This window comes from Phyllobates terribilis, unplaced genomic scaffold (genome assembly GCF_046119375.1).
Source record: "Phyllobates terribilis strain yellow unplaced genomic scaffold, ASM4611937v1 Scaffold_5__5_contigs__length_657084704, whole genome shotgun sequence".
NCBI classification, from domain to species: Eukaryota; Metazoa; Chordata; class Amphibia; order Anura; family Dendrobatidae; genus Phyllobates; species Phyllobates terribilis.
In genome coordinates, this window is record NW_027362765.1 from 70,377,221 (window position 1) to 70,398,288 (window position 21,068).

The 21,068-nt window shown below is 54.7% G+C and overlaps 1 protein-coding gene across 1 annotated transcript in view; it reads left to right on the plus strand.

Annotated features, from left to right (window-relative positions):
- Positions 1-21,068, plus strand: part of LOC141271460 (uncharacterized) — a 549,319-nt gene that overhangs the window by 25,301 nt on the left and 502,950 nt on the right. The window contains exons 2-3 of the mRNA XM_073681531.1: positions 19,593-19,740; positions 19,870-20,049. Of these exons, the coding sequence (XP_073537632.1) occupies positions 19,663-19,740; positions 19,870-20,049 (258 nt within the window). The 5' untranslated portion in view covers positions 19,593-19,662. The remainder of the gene's footprint in view (positions 1-19,592; positions 19,741-19,869; positions 20,050-21,068) is intronic.

The window sequence follows — 21,068 nt, forward strand, 5'->3', positions numbered from 1 at the left end:
GGGACCGGTAATGAGGGAGCAGGGACTGTTGTGATAGAGGGGACAGGACTCAGTCCTGGGGGAAGCATCGGGACTCTGCATTGGGGATCGGTAATGAGGGAGCAGGGACTGTGTGATAGAGGGGACAGGACTCAGTCCTGGGGGAAGCACCAAGACTCTGCACTGGGGACCGGTAATGAGGGAGCAGGGACTGTGTGATAGAGGGGACAGGACTCAGTCCTGGGGGAAGCATCGGGACTCTGCACTGGGGACCGGTAATGAGGGAGCAGGGACTGTGTGATAGAGGGGACAGGACTCAGTCCTGGGGGAAGCACCGGGACTCTGAATTGGGTATCGGTAATGAGGGAGCAGGGACTGTGTGATAGAGGAGACAGGACTCAGTCCTGGGGGAAGCACCGGGACTCTGCACTGGGGACCGGTAATGAGGGAGCCGGGACTGTGTGCTAGTGGGGACAGGATTCAGTCCTGGGGGAAGCACCGGGACTCTGCACTGGGGACCGGTAATGAGGGAGCAGGGACTGTGTGATAGAGGGGACAGGACTCACTCCTGGGGGAAGCATAGTGTCTCTGCACTAGTGACCGGTAATGAGGTTGTAGGGATGGTGTGATAGAGGAGACAGGACTCAGTCCTGGGGTAAGCATCGGGACTCTGCACTGGGGACCTTTAATGAGGGAGCAGGGACTGTGTGAAAAGTGGGGACAGGATTCAGTCCTGGGGGAAGCACCGGGACTCTGCACTGGGGACCGGTAATGAGGGAGCAGGGACTGTGTGATAGAGGGGACAGGACTCCGTCCTGGGGGAAGCATCGGGACTCTGCACTGGGGACCTTTAATGAGGGAGCAGGGACTGTGTGAAAAGTGGGGACAGGATTCAATCCTGGGGGAAGCACCGGGACTCTGCACTGGGGACCGGTAATGAGGGAGCAGGGACTGTGTGATAGAGGGGACAGGACTCAGTCCTGGGGGAAGCATCGGGACTCTGCACTGGGGACCGGTAATGAGGGAGCAGGGACTGTGTGATAGAGGGGACAGGACTCAGTCCTGGGGGAAGCACCGAGGCTCTGCACTGGGGACCGGTAATGAGGGAGCAGGGACTGTGTGATAGAGGGAACTGGACTCAGTTCTAGGGGAAGCATCGGGACTCTGCACTGGGGACCGGTAATGAGGGAGCATGGACTGTGTGATAGAGGGAACAGGACTCAGTCCTGGGGGAAGCACCGGGACTCTGCACTGCGGACCGGTAATGGGGGAGCAGGGACTGTGTGATAGTGGGGACAGGACTCAGTCCTGGGGGAAGCACCGGGACTCTACACTTGGGACCGGTAATGAGGGAGCAGGGACTGTGTGATAGAGGGGACAGGACTCATTCCTGGGGGAAGCACCGGGACTCTGCACTGGGGACCGGTAATGATGGAGGAGGGACTATGTGATAAAGGGGACAGGACTCAGTCCTGGGGGAAGCATCGGGACTCTGCACTGGGGAGCGGGGATTGTGTGATAGTGGGGACAGGATTCAGTCCTGGGGGAAGCACCGGGACTCTGCACTGGGGACCGGTAATCAGGGAGCAGGGACTGTGTGATAGAGGGGACAGGACTCAGTCCTGGGGGAAGCAGCAGGACTATTCACTGGTGACCGGTAATGAGGGGGCTGGGACTGTGTGATAGAGGGGACTGGACTCAATCCTGGGGAAAGCACCGGGACTCTGCATTGGGTATCGGTAATGAGGGAGCAGGGACTGTGTGATAGAGGAGACAGGACTCAGTCCTGGGGGAAGCACCGGGACTCTGCACTGGGGACCGGTAATGAGGGAGCAGGGACTGTGTGATAGAGGGGTCAGGACTCCGTCCTGGGGGAAGCACCGGGGCTCTGCACTGGGTACCAGTAATGAGGGAGCAGGGACTGTGTGATAGAGGGGACTGGACTCAGTCCTGGGGGAAGCATCGGGACTCTGCACTGGGGACCGGTAATGAGGGAGCAGGGACTGTGTGACAGAGGGGACAGGACTCAGTCCTGGGGGAAGTACCAGGACTCTGCATTTGGGACCGGTAATGAGGGAGCAGGGACTGTGTGATAGTGGGGACAGGATTCAGTCCTGGGGGAAGCACCGGGACTCTGCATTGGGGATCGGTAATGAGGGAGCAGGGACTGTGTGATAGAGGGGACAGGACTCAGTCCTGGGGGAAGCATCGGGACTCTGCACTGGGAACCGGTAATGAGGGAGCAGGGACTGTGTGATAGAGGGGACAGGACTCAGTCCTGGGGGAAGCACCGGGACTCTGCACTGGGGACCGGTAATCAGGGAGCAGGGACTGTGTGATAGAGGGGACAGTACTCAGTCCTGGGGGAAGCACCAGGACTCTGCACTGGTGATTGGTAATGACGGAGCAGAAACTCTGTGATAGAGGGGACAGGACTCAGTCCTGGGGGAAGCAGCGGGACTCTGCACTGGGGACTGTTAATGAGGGAGCAGGCACTGTGTGATAGAGGGGACAGGACTCAGTTCTGTGGGAAGCACCGGGACTCTGCACTGGGGATCGGTAATGAGGGGACAGGACTCAGTCCTGGGGAAAGTACCGGGACTCTGTACTGGAGACCTGTAATGAGGGAGCAGGGACTGTGTGATAGAGGAGACAGGACTCAGTCCTGGGGGAAGCATCGGGACTCTGCACTGGGGACCGGTAATGAGGGAGCAGGGACTGTGTGATAGAGGGGACAGGACTCAGTCCTGGGGGAAGTACCAGGACTCTGCATTGGGGACCAGTAATGAGGGAGCAGGGACTGTGTGATAGAGGGGACAGGACTCAGTCCTGGGGGAAGCATCGGGACTCTGCATTGGGGACCGGTAATGAGGGAGCAGGGACTGTTGTGATAGAGGGGACAGGACTCAGTCCTGGGGGAAGCATCGGGACTCTGCATTGGGGATCGGTAATGAGGGAGCAGGGACTGTGTGATAGAGGGGACAGGACTCAGTCCTGGGGGAAGCACCAAGACTCTGCACTGGGGACCGGTAATGAGGGAGCAGGGACTGTGTGATAGAGGGGACAGGACTCAGTCCTGGGGGAAGCATCGGGACTCTGCACTGGGGACCGGTAATGAGGGAGCAGGGACTGTGTGATAGAGGAGACAGGACTCAGTCCTGGGGGAAGCACCGGGACTCTGCACTGGGGACCGGTAATGAGGGAGCAGGGACTGTGTGCTAGTGGGGACAGGATTCAGTCCTGGGGGAAGCACCGGGACTCTGCACTGGGGACCGGTAATGAGGGAGCAGGGACTGTGTGATAGAGGGGACAGGACTCACTCCTGGGGGAAGCATAGTGTCTCTGCACTAGTGACCGGTAATGAGGTTGTAGGGATGGTGTGATAGAGGAGACAGGACTCAGTCCTGGGGGAAGCATCGGGACTCTGCACTGGGGACCTTTAATGAGGGAGCAGGGACTGTGTGAAAAGTGGGGACAGGATTCAGTCCTGGGGGAAGCACCGGGACTCTGCACTGGGGACCGGTAATGAGGGAGCAGGGACTGTGTGATAGAGGGGACAGGACTCCGTCCTGGGGGAAGCATCGGGACTCTGCACTGGGGACCTTTAATGAGGGAGCAGGGACTGTGTGAAAAGTGGGGACAGGATTCAATCCTGGGGGAAGCACCGGGACTCTGCACTGGGGACCGGTAATGAGGGAGCAGGGACTGTGTGATAGAGGGGACAGGACTCAGTCCTGGGGGAAGCATCGGGACTCTGCACTGGGGACCGGTAATGAGGGAGCAGGGACTGTGTGATAGAGGGGACAGGACTCAGTCCTGGGGGAAGCACCGAGGCTCTGCACTGGGGACCGGTAATGAGGGAGCAGGGACTGTGTGATAGAGGGAACTGGACTCAGTTCTAGGGGAAGCATCGGGACTCTGCACTGGGGACCGGTAATGAGGGAGCATGGACTGTGTGATAGAGGGAACAGGACTCAGTCCTGGGGGAAGCACCGGGACTCTGCACTGCGGACCGGTAATGGGGGAGCAGGGACTGTGTGATAGTGGGGACAGGACTCAGTCCTGGGGGAAGCACCGGGACTCTACACTTGGGACCGGTAATGAGGGAGCAGGGACTGTGTGATAGAGGGGACAGGACTCATTCCTGGGGGAAGCACCGGGACTCTGCACTGGGGACCGGTAATGATGGAGGAGGGACTATGTGATAAAGGGGACAGGACTCAGTCCTGGGGGAAGCATCGGGACTCTGCACTGGGGAGCGGGGATTGTGTGATAGTGGGGACAGGATTCAGTCCTGGGGGAAGCACCGGGACTCTGCACTGGGGACCGGTAATCAGGGAGCAGGGACTGTGTGATAGAGGGGACAGGACTCAGTCCTGGGGGAAGCAGCAGGACTATTCACTGGTGACCGGTAATGAGGGGGCTGGGACTGTGTGATAGAGGGGACTGGACTCAATCCTGGGGAAAGCACCGGGACTCTGCATTGGGTATCGGTAATGAGGGAGCAGGGACTGTGTGATAGAGGAGACAGGACTCAGTCCTGGGGGAAGCACCGGGACTCTGCACTGGGGACCGGTAATGAGGGAGCAGGGACTGTGTGATAGAGGGGTCAGGACTCCGTCCTGGGGGAAGCACCGGGACTCTGCACTGGGTACCAGTAATGAGGGAGCAGGGACTGTGTGATAGAGGGGACTGGACTCAGTCCTGGGGGAAGCATCGGGACTCTGCACTGGGGACCGGTAATGAGGGAGCAGGGACTGTGTGACAGAGGGGACAGGACTCAGTCCTGGGGGAAGTACCAGGACTCTGCATTTGGGACCGGTAATGAGGGAGCAGGGACTGTGTGATAGTGGGGACAGGATTCAGTCCTGGGGGAAGCACCGGGACTCTGCACGGGGGACCGGTAATGAGGGAGCAGGGACTGTGATAGAAGGGACAGGACTCAGTCCTGGGGGAAGCATCGTGTCTCTGCACTAGTGACTGGTAATGAGGGAGTAGGGATGGTGTGATAGAGGAGACAGGACTCAGTCCTGGGGGAAGTACCGGGACTCTGTACTGGAGACCGGTAATGAGGGAGCAGGGACTGTGTGATAGAGGGGACAGGACTCAGTCCTGGGGGAAGCACCGGGACTCTGCACTGGGAACCGGTAATGAGGGAGCAGGGACAGTGTGATAGAGGGAATTGGACTCAGTCCTGGGGGAAGCATCGGGACTCTGCACTGGGGACCGGTAATGAGGGAGCAGGGACTGTGTGATAGAGGGGACAGGACTCAGTCCTGGGGGAAGTACCAGGACTCTGCATTTGGGACCGGTAATGAGGGAGCAGGGACTGTGTGATAGAGGGGACAGGACTCAGTCCTGGGGGAAGCACCGGGACTCTGCACTGGGGACCGGTAATCAGGGAGCAGGGACTGTGTGATAGAGGGGACAGGACTCAGTCCTGGGGGAAGCACCAGGACTCTGCACTGGTGATTGGTAATGACGGAGCAGAAACTCTGTGATAGAGGTGACAGGACTCAGTCCTGGGGGAAGCAGCGGGACTCTGCACTGGGGACCGTTAATGAGGGAGCAGGGACTGTGTGATAGAGGGGACAGGACTCAGTTCTGTGGGAAGCACCGGGACTCTGCACTGGGGACCGGTAATGAGGGGACAGGACTCAGTCCTGGGGGAAGTACCGGGACTCTGTACTGGAGACCTGTAATGAGGGAGCAGGGACTGTGTGATAGAGGAGACAGGACTCAGTCCTGGGGGAAGCATCGGGACTCTGCACTGGGGACCGGTAATGAGGGAGCAGGGACTGTGTGATAGAGGGGACAGGACTCTGCATTGGGGACCAGTAATGAGGGAGCAGGGACTGAGTGATAGAGGGGACAGGACTCAGTCCTGGGGGAAGCACCGGGACTCTACACTGGGGACTGGTAATGAGGGAGCAGGGACTGTGTGATAGAGGGGACAGGACTCATTCCTGGGGGAAGCACCGTGACTCTGCACTGGGGACCGGTAATGATGGAGCAGGGACTATGTGATAGAGGGGACAGGACTCAGTCCTGGGGGAAGCATCGGGACTCTGCACTGGTGAGCGGGGATTGTGTGATAGTGGGGACAGGATTCAGTCCTGGGGGAAGCACCGGGACTCTGCATTGGGTATCGGTAATGAGGGGGCAGGGACTGTGTGATAGAGGGGACTGGACTCAATCCTGGGGGAAGCACCGGGACTCTGCATTGGGTATCGGTAATGAGGGGGCAGGGACTGTGTGATAGAGGGGACTGGACTCAATCCTGGGGGAAGCACCGGGACTCTGCATTGGGTATCGGTAATGAGGGAGCAGGGACTGTGTGATAGAGGAGACAGGACTCCGTCCTGGGGGAAGCACCGGGACTCTGCACTGGGTACCAGTAATGAGGGAGCAGGGACTGTGTGACAGAGAGGACAGGACTCAGTCCTGGGGGAAGTACCAGGACTCTGCATTTGGGACCGGTAATGAGGGAACAGGGACTGTGTGATAGTGGGGACAGGATTCAGTCCTGGGGGAAGCACCGGGACTCTGCACTGGGGACCGGTAATGAGGGAGCAGGGACTGTGATAGAGGGGACAGGACTCAGTCCTGGGGGAAGCATCGTGTCTCTGCACTAGTGACTGGTAATGAGGGAGTAGGGATGGTGTGATAGAGGAGACAGGACTCAGTCCTGGGGGAAGCATCGGGACTCTGCACTGGGGACCTTTAATGAGGGAGCAGGGACTGTGTGATAGAGGGGACAGGACTCAGTCCTGGAGGAACAACCGGGACTCTGCACTGGGGACCGGTAATGAGGGAGCAGGTACTGTGTGATAGAGGGGACAGGACTCAGTCCTGGGGGAAGCACCGAGACTCTGCACTGGGGACCGGCAATGAGGGAGCAGGGACTGTGTGATAGAGGGGACAGGACTCAGTCCTGGGGGAAGCACTGGGACTCTGCACTGGGGACCGGTAATGAGGGAGCAGGGACTGTGTGATAGAGGGGACAGGACTCAGTCCTGGGGGAAGCACCGGCACTCTTCACTGAGGACCGGTAATGAGGGAGCAGAGACTGTGTGATAGAGGGGTCAGGACTCAGTCCTGGGGGAAGCATCGGGACTCTGCACTGGGGACCGGTAATGAGGGAGCAGGGACTGTGTGATAGAGGGGACAGGACTCAGTCCTGGGGGAAGCACCGGGACTCTACACTGGGGACCGGTAATGAGGGAGCAGGGACTGTGTGATAGAGGGGACAGGACTCAGTCCTGGGGGAAGCACCGGGACTCTGCACTGGGGACCGGTAATGATGGAGCAGGGACTGTGTGATAGAGGGGACAGGACTCAGTCCTGGGGGAAGCACCGGGACTCTACACTGGGGACCGGTAATGAGGGAGCAGGGACTGTGTGATAGAGGGGACAGGACTCAGTCCTGGGGGAAGCACCGGGACTCTACACTGGGGACCGGTAATGAGGGAGCACGGACTGTGTGATAGATGGGACAGGACTCAGTCCTGGGGGAAGCACCGGCACTCTGCACTGAGGACCGGTAATGAGGGAGCAGGGACTGTGTGATAGAGGGGACAGGACTCAGTCCTGGGGGAAGCACCGGGACTCTGCACTGTGGACCGGTAATGAGGGAGCAGGGACTGTGTGATAGAGGGGACAGGACTCAGTCCTGGGGGAAGCACCGGGACTCTACACTGGGGACCGGTAATGAGGGAGCAGGGACTGTGTGATAGAGGGGACAGGACTCAGTCCTGGGGGATGCATCGGGACTCTGCACTGGGGACCGGTAATGATGGAGCAGGGACTATGTGATAGAGGGGACAGGACTCAGTCCTGGGGGAAGCATCGGGACTCTGCACTGGGGAGCTGGGATTGTGTGATAGTGGGGACAGGACTCAGTCCTGGGGGAAGCACCGAGACTCTGCACTGGGGACCGGTAATGAGGGAGCAGGGACTGTGTGATAGAGGGGACAGGACTGAGTCCTTGGGGAAGCACCGGGACTCTGCACTGGGGACCGGTAATGAGGGAGCAGGGACTGTGTGATAGAGGGAACTGGACTCAGTCCTGGGGGAAGCATCGGGACTCTGCACTGGGGACCGGTAATGAGGGAGCAGGGACTGTGTGATAGAGGGGACAGGACTCAGTCCTGGGGGAAGTACCAGGACTCTGCATTGGGGACCGGTAATGAGGGAGCAGGGACTGTGATAGAGGGGACAGGACTCAGTCCTGGGGGAAGCACCTAGACTCTGCACTGTGGACCGGTAATGAGGGAGCAGGGACTGTGTGATAGAGGGGACAGGACTCAGTCCTGGGGGAAGCATCGGGACTCTGCACTGGGGACCGATAGTGAGGGAGCAGGGACTGTGTGACAGAGGGGACAGGACTCAGTCCTGGGGGAAGTACTAGGGCTCTGCATTGGGTATCGGTAATGAGGGAGCAGCGACTGTGTGATAGAGGCGACAGGACTCAGTCCTGGGGGAAGCATCGGGACTCTGCACTGGGGAGCGGGGATTGTGTGATAGTGGAGACAGGATTCAGTCCTGGGGGAAGCACCGGGACTCTGCACTGGGGACCGGTAATCAGGGAGCAGGGACTGTGTGATAGAGAGGACAGGACTCAGTTCTGTGGGAAGCACCGGGACTCTGCACTGGGGACCGGTAATGAGGGGACAGGACTCAGTCCTGCGGGAAGTACCGGGACTCTGCACTGGAGACCGGTAATGAGGGAGCAGGGACTGTGTGATAGAGGGGACTGGACTCAGTCCTGGGGGAAGCACCGGGACTCTGCACTGAGTACCAGTAATGAGGGAGCAGGGACTGTGTGACAGAGGGGAAAGGACTCAGTCCTGGGGGATGTACCAGGACTCTGCATTGGGGACCGGTAATGAGGGAGCAGGGACTGTGTGATAGTGGGGACAGGATTCAGTCATGGGGGAAGCACTGGGACTCTGCACTGGGGACCGGTAATGAGGGAGCAGGGATTGTGTGATAGAGGGGACAGGACTCAGTCCTGGGGGAAGCATCGTGTCTCTGCACTAGTGACCGGTAATGAGGGAGTAGGGATGGTGTGATAGAGGAGACAGGACTCAGTCCTGGGGGAAGCATCGGGACTCTGCACTGGGGACCTTTAATGAGGGAGCAGGGACTGTGTGATAGTGGGGATAGGATTCAGTCCTGGGGGAAGCACTGGGACTCTGCACTGGGGACCGGTAATGAGGGAACAGGGACTGTGTGATAGTGGGGACAGGATTCAGTCCTGGGGGAAGTACCGGGACTCTGCACTGGGGACCGGTCATGAGGGAGCAGGGACTGTGTGATAGAGGGGACAGGACTCAGTCCTGGGGGAAGCATCGGGACTCTGCAATGGGGACCGGTAATGAGGGGGCAGGGACTGTGTGATAGAGGGGACAGGACTCAGTGCTGGGGGAAGCATCGGGACTCTGCACTGGGGACCGGTAATGAGGGGGCAGGGACTGTGTGACAGAGGGGACAGGACTCAGTCCTGGGGGAAGTACTAGGGCTCTGCATTGGGTATCAGTAATGAGGGAGCAGGGACTGTGTGATAGAGGGGACAGGACTCAGTCCTGGGGGAAGTACTAGGCCTCTGCATTGGGTATCGGTAATGAGGGAGCAGGGACTGTGTGACAGAGGGGACAGGACTTAGTCCTGGGGGAAGTACTAGGGCTCTGCATTGGGTATCGGTAATGAGGGAGCAGGGACTGTGTGACAGAGGGGACAGGACTCAGTCCTGGGGGAAGTACTAGGGCTCTGCATTGGGTATCGGTAATGAGGGGGCAGGGACTGTGTGATACAGGGGACAGGACTCAATCCTGGGGGAAACACCGGGACTCTGCACTGGGGACTGCTAATGAGGGAGCAGGGACTGTGTGATAGAGGGGACAGGACTCAATCCTGGGTGAAGCACCGGGACTCTCCACTGAGGACCGGTAATGAGGGGGCAGGGACTGTGTGATTGATGGGACAGGACTCAGTCCTGTGGGAAGCACCGGGACTCTGCACTGGGGACTGCTAATGAGGGAGCAGGGACTGTGTGATCGAGGGGACAGGACTCAGTCCTGGGGGAAGCACCGGGACTCTGCACTGGGGACTGCTAATGAGGGAGCAGGGACTGTGTGATACAGGGGACAGGACTCAGTCCTGGAGGAAACACCGGGACTCTGCACTGGGGACTGCTAATGAGGGAGCAGTGACTGTGTGATCGAGGGGACAGGACTCAGTCCTGTGGGAAGCACCGGGACTCTGCACTGGGGACTGCTAATGAGGGAGCAGGGACTGTGTGATACAGGGGACAGGACTCAGTCCTGTGGGTAGCACCGGGACTCTGCACTGGGGACTGCTAATGAGGGAGCAGGGACTGTGTGATCGAGGGGACAGGACTCAGTCCTGGGGGAAGCACCGGGACTCTCCACTGAGGACCGGTAATGAGGGAGCAGGGACTGTGTGATAAAGGGGATAGGACTCAGTCCTGGGGGAAGCACCGGGACTCTGCACTGGGGACCAGTAATGAGGGAGCAGGGACTGTGTGATAGAGGGGACAGGACTCAATCCTGGGTGAAGCACCGGGACTCTCCACTGAGGACCGGTAATGAGGGGGCAGGGACTGTGTGATGGAGGGGACAGGACTCAGTCCTGGGGGAAGCACCGGGACTCTGCACTTGGGACTGCTAATGAGGGAGCAGGGACTGTGTGATAGAGGGGACAGGACTCAGTCCTGGAGGAAACACCGGGACTCTGCACTGGGGACTGCTAATGAGGGAGCAGTGACTGTGTGATCGAGGGGACAGGACTCAGTCCTGTGGGAAGCACCGGGACTCTGCACTGGGGACCGGTAATGAGGGGACGTGACTCAGTCCTGGGGGAAGCACCGGGACTCTGCACTGGAGACCGGTAATGAGGGAGCAGGGACTGTGTGATAGAGGGGACAGGACTTTGTCCTGGGGGAAGCACTGGGACTCTGCACTGGGGATCGGTAATGAGGGAGCAGGGACTGTGTGACAGAGGGGACAGGACTCAGTCCTGGGGGAAGTACTAGGGCTCTGCATTGGGTATCGGTAATGAGGGAGCAGGGACTGTGTGATAGAGGGGACAGGACTCAGTCCTGGGGGAAGCACCAGGACTCTGCACTGGTGATTGGTAATGACGGAGCAGAAACTCTGTGATAGAGGGGACAGGACTCAGTCCTGGGGGATGCAGCGGGACTATTCACTGGGGTTCGGTAATGAGGGGGCAGGGACTGTGTGATACAGGGGACAGGACTCAATCCTGGGGGAAACACCGGGACTCTGCACTGGGGACTGCTAATGAGGGAGCAGGGATTGTGTGATCGAGGGGACAGGACTCAGTCCTGGGGGAAGCACTGGGACTCTGCACTGGGGACCGGTAATGAGGGAGCAGGGACTGTGTGATCGAGGGGACAGGACTCAGTCCTGTGGAAAGCACCGGGACTCTGCACTGGGGACCGGTAATGAGGGGGCAGGGACTGTATGATAGAGGGGACAGGACTTAATCCTGCGTGAAGCACCGGGACTCTCCACTGAGGACCGGTAATGAGGGAGCAGGGACTGTGTGATAGAGGGGATAGGACTCAGTCCTGGGGGAAGCATCGGAACTCTGCACTGGGGACTGGTAATGAGGGAGCAGGGACTGTGTGATAGTGGGGACAGGACTCAATCCTGGGGGAAGCATCGAGACTCTGCACTGGGGACCGGTAATGAGGGAGCAGGGACTGTGTGATAGAGGGGACTGGACTCAGTCCTGGGGGAAGCATCAGGACTCTGCACTGGGGACCGGTAATGAGGGAGCAGGGACTGTGTGACAGAGGGGACAGGACTCAGTCCTGGGGGAAGTACCAGGACTCTGCATTGGGGACCGGTAATGAGGGAGCAGGGACTGTGATAGAGGGGACAGGACTCAGTCCTGGGGGAAGCACCTAGACTCTGCACTGGGGACCGGTAATGAGGGAGCAGGGACTGTGTGATAGAGGGGACAGGACTCAGTACTGGGGGAAGCACCGGGACTCTGCACTGGGAACCGTTAATGAGGGAGCAGGGACTGTGTGATAGAGGGGACAGGACTCAGTTCTGTGGGAAGCACCGGGACTCTGCACTGGGGACCGGTAATGAGGGGACAGGACTCAGTCCTGCTGGAAGTACCGGGACTCTGCACTGGAGACCGGTAATGAGGGAGCAGGGACTGTGTGATAGAGGAGACAGGACTCAGTCCTGGGGGAAGCATCGGGACTCTGCACTGGGGAGCGGGGATTGTGTGATAGTGGGGACAGGATTCAGTCCTGGGGGAAGCACCGGGACTCTGCACTGGGGACCGGTAATCAGGGAGCAGGGACTGTGTGATAGAGGGGACAGGACTCAGTCCTGGGGGAAGCATCGGGACTCTGCACTGGGGATCGGTAATGAGGGAGCAGGGACTGTGTGACAGAGGGGACAGGACTCAGTCCTGGGGGAAGTACCAGGACCCTGCATTTGGGACCGGTAATGAGGGAGCAGGGACTGTGTGATAGAGGGGACAGGACTCAGTCCTGGGGGAAGCACCGGGACTCTGCACTGGGGACCGGTAATGAGGGAGCAGGGACTGTGTGATAGAGAGGACAGGACTCAGTCCTGGGGGAAGCATCGGGACTCTGCACTGGGGACCGGTAATGAGGGAGTAGGGACTGTGTGATTGAGAGGACAGGACTCAGTCCTGGGGGAAGCACCGGGACTCTGCACTGGGGACCGGTAATGAGGGGACGGGACTCAGTCCTGGGGGAAGCACCTGGACTCTGCACTGGGGACCGGTAATGAGGGGACGGGACTCAGTCCTGGGGGAAGCACCGGGACTCTGCACTGGAGACCGGTAATGAGGGAGCAGGGACTGTGTGATAGAGGAGACAGGACTCAGTCCTGGGGGAAGCATCGGGACTCTGCACTGGGGAGCGGGGATTGTGTGATAGTGGGGACAGGATTCAGTCCTGGGGGAAGCACCGGGACTCTGCACTGTGGACCGGTAATCAGGGAGCAGGGACTGTGTGATAGAAGGGACAGGACTCAGTCCTGGGGGAAGCACCGGGACTCTGCACTGGGGACCGTTAATGAGGGAGCAGGGACTGTGTGATAGAGGGGACAGGACTCAGTTCTGTGGGAAGCACCGGGACTCTGCACTGGGGACCGGTAATGAGGGGACTGGACTCAGTCCTGCGGGAAGTACCGGGACTCTGCACTGGAGACCGGTAATGAGGGAGCAGGGACTGTGTGATAGAGGAGACAGGACTCGGTCCTGGGGGAAGCATCGGGACTCTGCACTGGGTACCAGTAATGAGGAAGCAGGGACTGTGTGATAGAGGGGACTGGACTCAGTCCTGGGGGAAGCATCGGGACTCTGCACTGGGGACCGGTAATGAGGTAGCAGGGACTGTGTGACAGAGGGGACAGGACTCAGTCCTGGGGGAAGTACCAGGACCCTGCATTGGGGACCGGTAATGAGGGAGCAGGGACTGTGTGATAGAGGGGACAGGACTCAGTCCTGGGGGAAGCACCGGGCCTCTGCACTGGGGACCGGTAATGAGGGAGTAGGGACTGTGTGATAGAGAGGACAGGACTCAGTCCTGGGGGAAGCATCGGGACTCTGCACTGGGGACCGGTAATGAGGGAGTAGGGACTGTGTGATTGAGAGGACAGGACTCAGTCCTGGGGGAAGCACCGGGACTCTGCACTGGGGACCGGTAATGAGGGGACGGGACTCAGTCCTGGGGGAAGCACCGGGACTCTGCACTGGGGACCGGTAATGAGGGGACGGGACTCAGTCCTGGGGGAAGTACCGGGACTCTGCACTGGAGACCGGTAATGAGGGAGCAGGGACTGTGTGATAGAGGAGACAGGACTCAGTCCTGGGGGAAGCATCGGGACTCTGCACTGGGGAGCGGGGATTGTGTGATAGTGGGGACAGGATTCAGTCCTGGGGGAAGCACCGGGACTCTGCACTGGGGACCGGTAATCAGGGAGCAGGGACTGTGTGATAGAGGGGACAGGACTCAGTCCTGGGGGAAGCATCGGGACTCTGCACTGGGGATCGGTAATGAGGGAGCAGGGACTGTGTGACAGAGGGGACAGGACTCAGTCCTGGGGGAAGTACCAGGACCCTGCATTTGGGACCGGTAATGAGGGAGCAGGGACTGTGTGATAGAGGGGACAGGACTCAGTCCTGGGGGAAGCACCGGGACTCTGCACTGGGGACCGGTAATGAGGGAGCAGGGACTGTGTGATAGAGAGGACAGGACTCAGTCCTGGGGGAAGCATCGGGACTCTGCACTGGGGACCGGTAATGAGGGAGTAGGGACTGTGTGATTGAGAGGACAGGACTCAGTCCTGGGGGAAGCACCGGGACTCTGCACTGGGGACCGGTAATGAGGGGACGGGACTCAGTCCTGGGGGAAGCACCTGGACTCTGCACTGGGGACCGGTAATGAGGGGACGGGACTCAGTCCTGGGGGAAGCATCGGGACTCTGCACTGGAGACCGGTAATGAGGGAGCAGGGACTGTGTGATAGAGGAGACAGGACTCAGTCCTGGGGGAAGCATCGGGACTCTGCACTGGGGAGTGGGGATTGTGTGATAGTGGGGACAGGATTCAGTCCTGGGGGAAGCACCGGGACTCTGCACTGTGGACCGGTAATGAGGGAGTAGGGACTGTGTGATAGAGGAGACAGGACTCAGTCCTGAGGGAAGCATCGGGACTCTGCACTGGGGACCGGTAATGAGGGAGCAGGGACTGTGTGATAGATGGGACAGGACTTTGTCCTGGGGGAAGCACTGGGACTCTGCACTGGGGACCGGTATTGAGGAAGCAGCGACTGTGTAATAGAGGGGACAGTACCCAGTCCGGGTGGAAGCTCCTGGACTCTGTACTGGGGACCGGTAATGAGGGAGTAGGGACTGTGTGATAGAGGGGACAGGACTCAGTCCTGGGGGAAGGTCGGGACTCTGCAGTGGTGACCGGTAATGAGGGAACAGGGACTGTGTGATAGAGGGGACAGGACTCAGTCCTGGGGGAAGCACCGGGACTCTGCACTGGTGACCGGTAATGAGGGAGCAGGGACTATGTGATAGATGGGACAGGACTGAGTCCTGGGGGAAGCACCCGGACTCTGCACTGGTTCACAACACCGAAACTGTCTCTCCGTTCTATGTGAGGTTTTCTTAATACTTGATATTTGCATTGAAATCACCTGCTGTTACTATATGCATCTTTTATATAGGTTACTCGCACTTTAAATGTTTAGCTAAGCTCTGCACTCCTATCCCCGCCTCATTCCTCTGCCCCCTTATCACCTCCACACCCCTGAAGGAGCATTTGTGTTTGGTGGGTGACCTTATTGTTACCAATTATTTACATTTATTGTTTGCGACTCGTTTGTGGATATACATCCATTTTCATATTTGCACAAGTTACTTTTTGTTTGGATATATATCTATATCTTAATGAATACTGATTCATATAATTTTTTTTTTCATTTTTCTGTTGTTAAATTTACATACAATGTGTGAACTATGCCTTATACTACTCATGCTCCCACAGTTGCTCAGTCACCAATTTTAACTTTTGTCTGTATTGGTGGAATTATGTTCGTGTTTGGGATGACGAACACAGCCCCGAACATCCCTAGTTTCGCACGCTGTCATGTGTGACTGCGTAGGAATCAGGGGCTGTGATCGCCAGTGTGAAGAATATTCAAGGTAATCCCATGTCAATCATTGTGCCCTGTTTGGCGGGTGATTGAGAACTTCAATGTACAGTGTAATCCTACACTTCAGCAGCAAGAAGATGGGAGGGGGCAGAGCTGCACAGGAAAGCCCCCTGTGGACCCCAAGCCATGCGGTCCTTTGAGTCTGATCTTATAGACGCCTCTTCATTATTAACCTGGGCTTGATGTCAGCTGGCATTATAAGCTGATATCAACCCCAGCCCTATAACCCCACTCGCCATCACTACTCGGCAGTGGGTAGAGCGAGGCTAAGTGCCAGATGGATGCGCCATTTCTGGGGCAGCTGTGGGCTGCTGTTTCTAGCTTTGGAGGGGGCCAATATTCATGGCCTCTTCCTAGGCTATTAATATCAGTCCCCAGCTGTCTCTATAGCCTTTGCTAGATGTCATTTTTTGGGGGGTTTGGGTCCCCCATGTTAATACCCAGTAAAGGCTAAGTATTGTGCTGGGGGCTGATATTAGTAGCCTGGGAAGTCTTGTGGGTATTACCCCCTTCCCAGACTTCAAACATCTGCCCCAGCTGTCTGCTTAATCTCTGCTAGACTATAAAATTACGGGGGAGCCCACGCAATTTTTTTTTTTTTTTTTTTAAATAAAATCTTTAACAATAAATTACAGGTACATTAACCAACAAAGTCACTGTACTCATTATATATGTGAGTGACCTCTTTCTATTCTATGTGTGTAGATCTATTCTTTCTATTCTAAATTGTTGGGTACCGCTGTGATTTTACAGTACACCGGCTGATGAGTTGCCGGCTTTTAAAGAGACGGGTACGTTAAAATCGGACTTCACTCGCATAATCCGAATGCCGTGCGATTTCTTTTCACGCACCCATTGACTTGCATTGGCGAGTCTCGTTCGAGATACGTTGCAAATCGCAACATGCTACGATTCTTTTTTTTTTTTTTTTTCTCAGCCCAATTTCAGCTGAGAAAAAACTTGCAGATGAGATGTCACTCATTGATTAACTTTGGTCCGAGTGCAATCCAATTTTTTATCGGATTGCACTCGTCAGTTTTTCTCGCAGATGAGTATGAGCCCTTAAATCGATGATATTGAAAATATTCTGTTTTTCCCTGAAGCCCCTCTCGCCCCTCCCTTATCCACCTTTTGTCACAAGACAAGAGCTAGCAATCAACCATTTGGCAGTACAAGAGCTGTCTCCATGTAAATCTCAGCACAAAAACCCAATTAACACACTCATGAGTAAGGCTTTGTAAACAAATGCTGGCAAGAGAGGTGCAACCAACCTACTTAAAATGCAGGTGAATGTCCCCTGGCAGCAGCAGGGGACAATTAGACGCAGACTTCCTATAAATCTACAGATAACTGATGAAATTTCATTCCCAGGACTTCAAAGGGAGTTTAACCAAAATCTCCAGACTCTTGGGCACCGACACGAAATATTGAATATTGTAAGTTCTATAACTCTGATAATGATGGGACCCATATTTTTAGTGGCAGGGTCAGCCAAGGAACAATATGCTTATTTTTTCGTAGCCGTAATCCCATATTCCATGTGTTGAAATCCGAAAGTGTGATTCCATACAGTCACTGGTCGCTTGCCGATACCTACGTAGTGAGTAGTGGGGACCGTGTGCTCGCAGATCCCTGACGAAATCCTGACAGAGTTACGGCAACGGTGAGATATTGTGTGATCTCTCTGGTGTTGTCTCTGTGGAATACCTGACAAGCTCCAAAACCCGTTCATTTCTGTACAAAAGCGCATAAAAAAAAAATGCATGCAAAATCACATCAAAAACTCTGCAGCAAAGTGAATGAGAAACGTGAAGTGTCATGCATATGTTCAGTATTTTTTGACTTGCAGATTTGGTGCAGAAAATAATCATCAGCATGTCAATTCTTTGTGTTTGTGCCGCTTTTTTTGGCTGCGTTTTTTTTAGTGCATTCAATAGGTCAAAAACGCAGGCAAAGTGGACCAAAAGCCAAAATAGAAAATAATCTTCAGCTCGTCAATTCTCTGTGCATTGAATGCACTGCAAAAACGCATCAAAATCGTGAGTAAAAACGCAGCCAATAACACGCATCCAAATCACGGTAAGATCGCGGCAAAAATGCAGGCATTAACACTCATCAAAATCGTGGTAAAGTCGCAGCAAAAACGATCCTCCTGTGATCTGTCTCCTGGCTGCTATGGGACCGATCAGTAATCTCTGCAGCAGCAGTAACCCAATCCCTGTTCCAGTTCACCCCCCAACCCCCAGTCCCAATTGTATTTTTGGCGCACTTTTTTTCGCTTTTTCCTTGTGCGCGGCGTCTTGTTCTCTTCTCGTTAGTGAAGCGGTCTGATCAGTATCGCTGCTGTTTGAAGTCTGTGCCAATAGACTTATTAATTTTTTAGATATAGGTAGAGTAGCGGATATTGCAGTGTAAGTGACGTCCGTTTATTTTATTTTCTTTAGAAAAAAAATAATAGTAGGGAGGTAGTGTTTTTCTTTTGCTAAAACAAGCTAGTGCATTAGGGGAGCGTACGTCCGTGTTGATGACGTTCGTTTTTCTTTTGCAAAAAAAAAATAGCACCAAGTAACTTTATAGGTAGGTCATTAGTGTAGTGAACATCACAATTTTTTTTATATATATACAGTACAGACCAAAAGTTTGGACACACCTTCTCATTTAAAATTTTTTCTGTATTTTCATGACTATGAAAATTGTACATTCACACTGAAGGCATAAAAACTATGAATTAACACATGTGGAATTATATACTTAACAAAAAAGTGTGAAACAACTGAAAATATGTCTTATATTCTAGGTTCTTCAAAGTAGCCACCTTTTGCTTTGATGACTGCTTTGCACACTCTTGGCATTCTCTTGATGAGCTTCATCTGACCATTGCGTCAGCTGCCAAGTCCTCCTATTGGCTTCTCCATGTGGGTGCACATCGGCGCTATGATTTCCCTTCAGTAGAATATGACAGACCGATATGCTCTTTTTAGGCATTCTTCGGCTAGTACATAGCACTGACACTCCATTCTATGTGAGGTTTTTTTAATACTTGATATTTGCATTGAAATCACCTGCTGTCACTTTATGCACCTTTTCTATTGGCTACTCACACTTGAAAAGTTTGGCTAAGCTCCCCACCGTGATCCCCTCTTCACCAACCACCCCTGACAAAGCATTCGTGAAACGCGCGTCGTATGTTTCATAGGTGAAATTATTGTTACCAATTAATTACATTTATTGTTTGTGACTCCTTTGTGGAAATACATCCATTTTCATATTTGCACAAGTTACTTTTTGTTTGGATATATATCTGTTAATTGAATACTGATTCATATAAATTTTTTTTTAATTTTACTATTATTAAATTTACATCCGCTGTTTGAACTATGCCTTATGCTACTGGGGCTCCCACAATTCTCAGCAATTAATCGTGTCATAGATTGCACATACCTTAGATTTTAACTTCTAACTGTATTATATATCCATACCCGTTGGTTTTTATGAATTATATCTAATAAAGTTCATCATTTTTTTTTTTTACTAATTGGAATCAATATTTCTGCCCGCACACATATCCCCTTTTTGGTTTTCTCGATTTATGCAGCGCCTTTCTGGGACAATCACATTTACTGGGATTACAATTCTCTGTAGCTTATATTAATCTTCTATCATTATCTGCTACTGACGTCCCCGGTTCTGTGATAAATCCCTGTGTGTGACTATAATGTGATTGTGTGTTATACCGGGGGCAGGACGGGGCCATGACTGGATGTAGTGATCATGTGAAGCCGGTAACAGCTCCGGAGATTTCTTACATGGGATCTTTATGATGTTACATCGTCATCTTCTCCCCATTCAGGTCCGTACAATATCGGATCCTCTCAGTGGAGATCTTCTATATAAGAATTTTCCTGATTGACCCATCAAGGATGGATAGGAACAGGGACAAGATGGCGGAGAGGATATTACACCTCACCCTAGAGATCCTCTTCCGGCTTACTGGAGAGGTGAGAGATTCTGATGACGTCACATTACATCATTCTTATATATGGGAATAACAGATGGACAGAACTGGAGAGGTGAGGACTCTGGAAATGTCTGTAGTGAGATTTATTAATGTGTCTCTCCATAACCAGGATTACACAGTAGTGAAGAAGACCCCTAGTGAGCGCTGTCAGGACCCTGTGTCTGAGGGATGGGGAAGACCCCTGAGCCCAATCACGGGACCTCCACCTCACTCCCTGATATATGAGGACATCAATGACCAGAAGATCCTAGAACTCACCTACAAGATGATTGAGCTGCTGACTGGAGAGGTGACACTGCTGGGAATGCTGGGACATTATACAGTAACGCTATGAAGGGATCGGGTGGATGACTGTATCATTGTATGTGTCAGGTTCCTATAAGGTGTCAGGATGTCACCGTCTATTTCTCCATGGAGGAGTGGGAGTATTTAGAATGACACAAAGATCTGTACAAGGACGTCATGATGGAGGGTCACCAGCCCCTCACATCACCAGGTAATAGACAGGACTAAATACACACGGCCTATAATTATCTGTATGTAAAGAATGAATTCAGTCCCTGTATGTGTTTCCTCCAGATCTATCCAGTAAGAGGACAACACCAGAGAGATGTCCCCGTCCTCTTCTTCCACAGGACTGTAATCAAGAAGATCTTGATGTTCCTTACGATCATCAGGTAGATGGAGAGAAGGTGTCATGAGATCTCCCCTATGATGTGTAGAAGACTGTGAAGGTCTTGTTTTATCCACCAGTATAAGGGAAGAGTTAGGCAGCTGTATAACTGATCAGGATTGCAGCGCAATGCTCGAACTGGCTGGTGGCTCTCCCGAAAGAAAATGAAAGCAAATATTTCAGTGCAACTGTCAAGCTCGGGCCACACACCTAATATCATACCTTTTTAGTGCCAACAATGAGCAAAGGCACAACCTCAGTCTCCAGAGCCCCACATAGCAAACATGTACTACTACTACAGTCTATTGTATATACAGTGAACCACCTAGAATCTTCTCCCAAGACTCTTCCCAGCTGCAGGGCTGACCCTCTGTAATTCTCCCCTGCCCAGCTGCAGGGCTGACCCTCTGTAACTCTCTCCTGCCCAGCTGCAGGGCTGACCCTCTGTAACTCTATCCTGCCCAGCTGCAGGGCTGACCCTCTGTAACTCTCTCCTGCCCAGCTGCAGGGCTGACCCTCTGTAACTCTCCCCTGCCCACCTGCAGGGCTGACCCTCTGTAACTCTCCCCTGCCCACCTGCAGGGCTGACCCTCTGTAACTCTCCCCTGCCCACCTGCAGGGCTGACCCTCTGTAA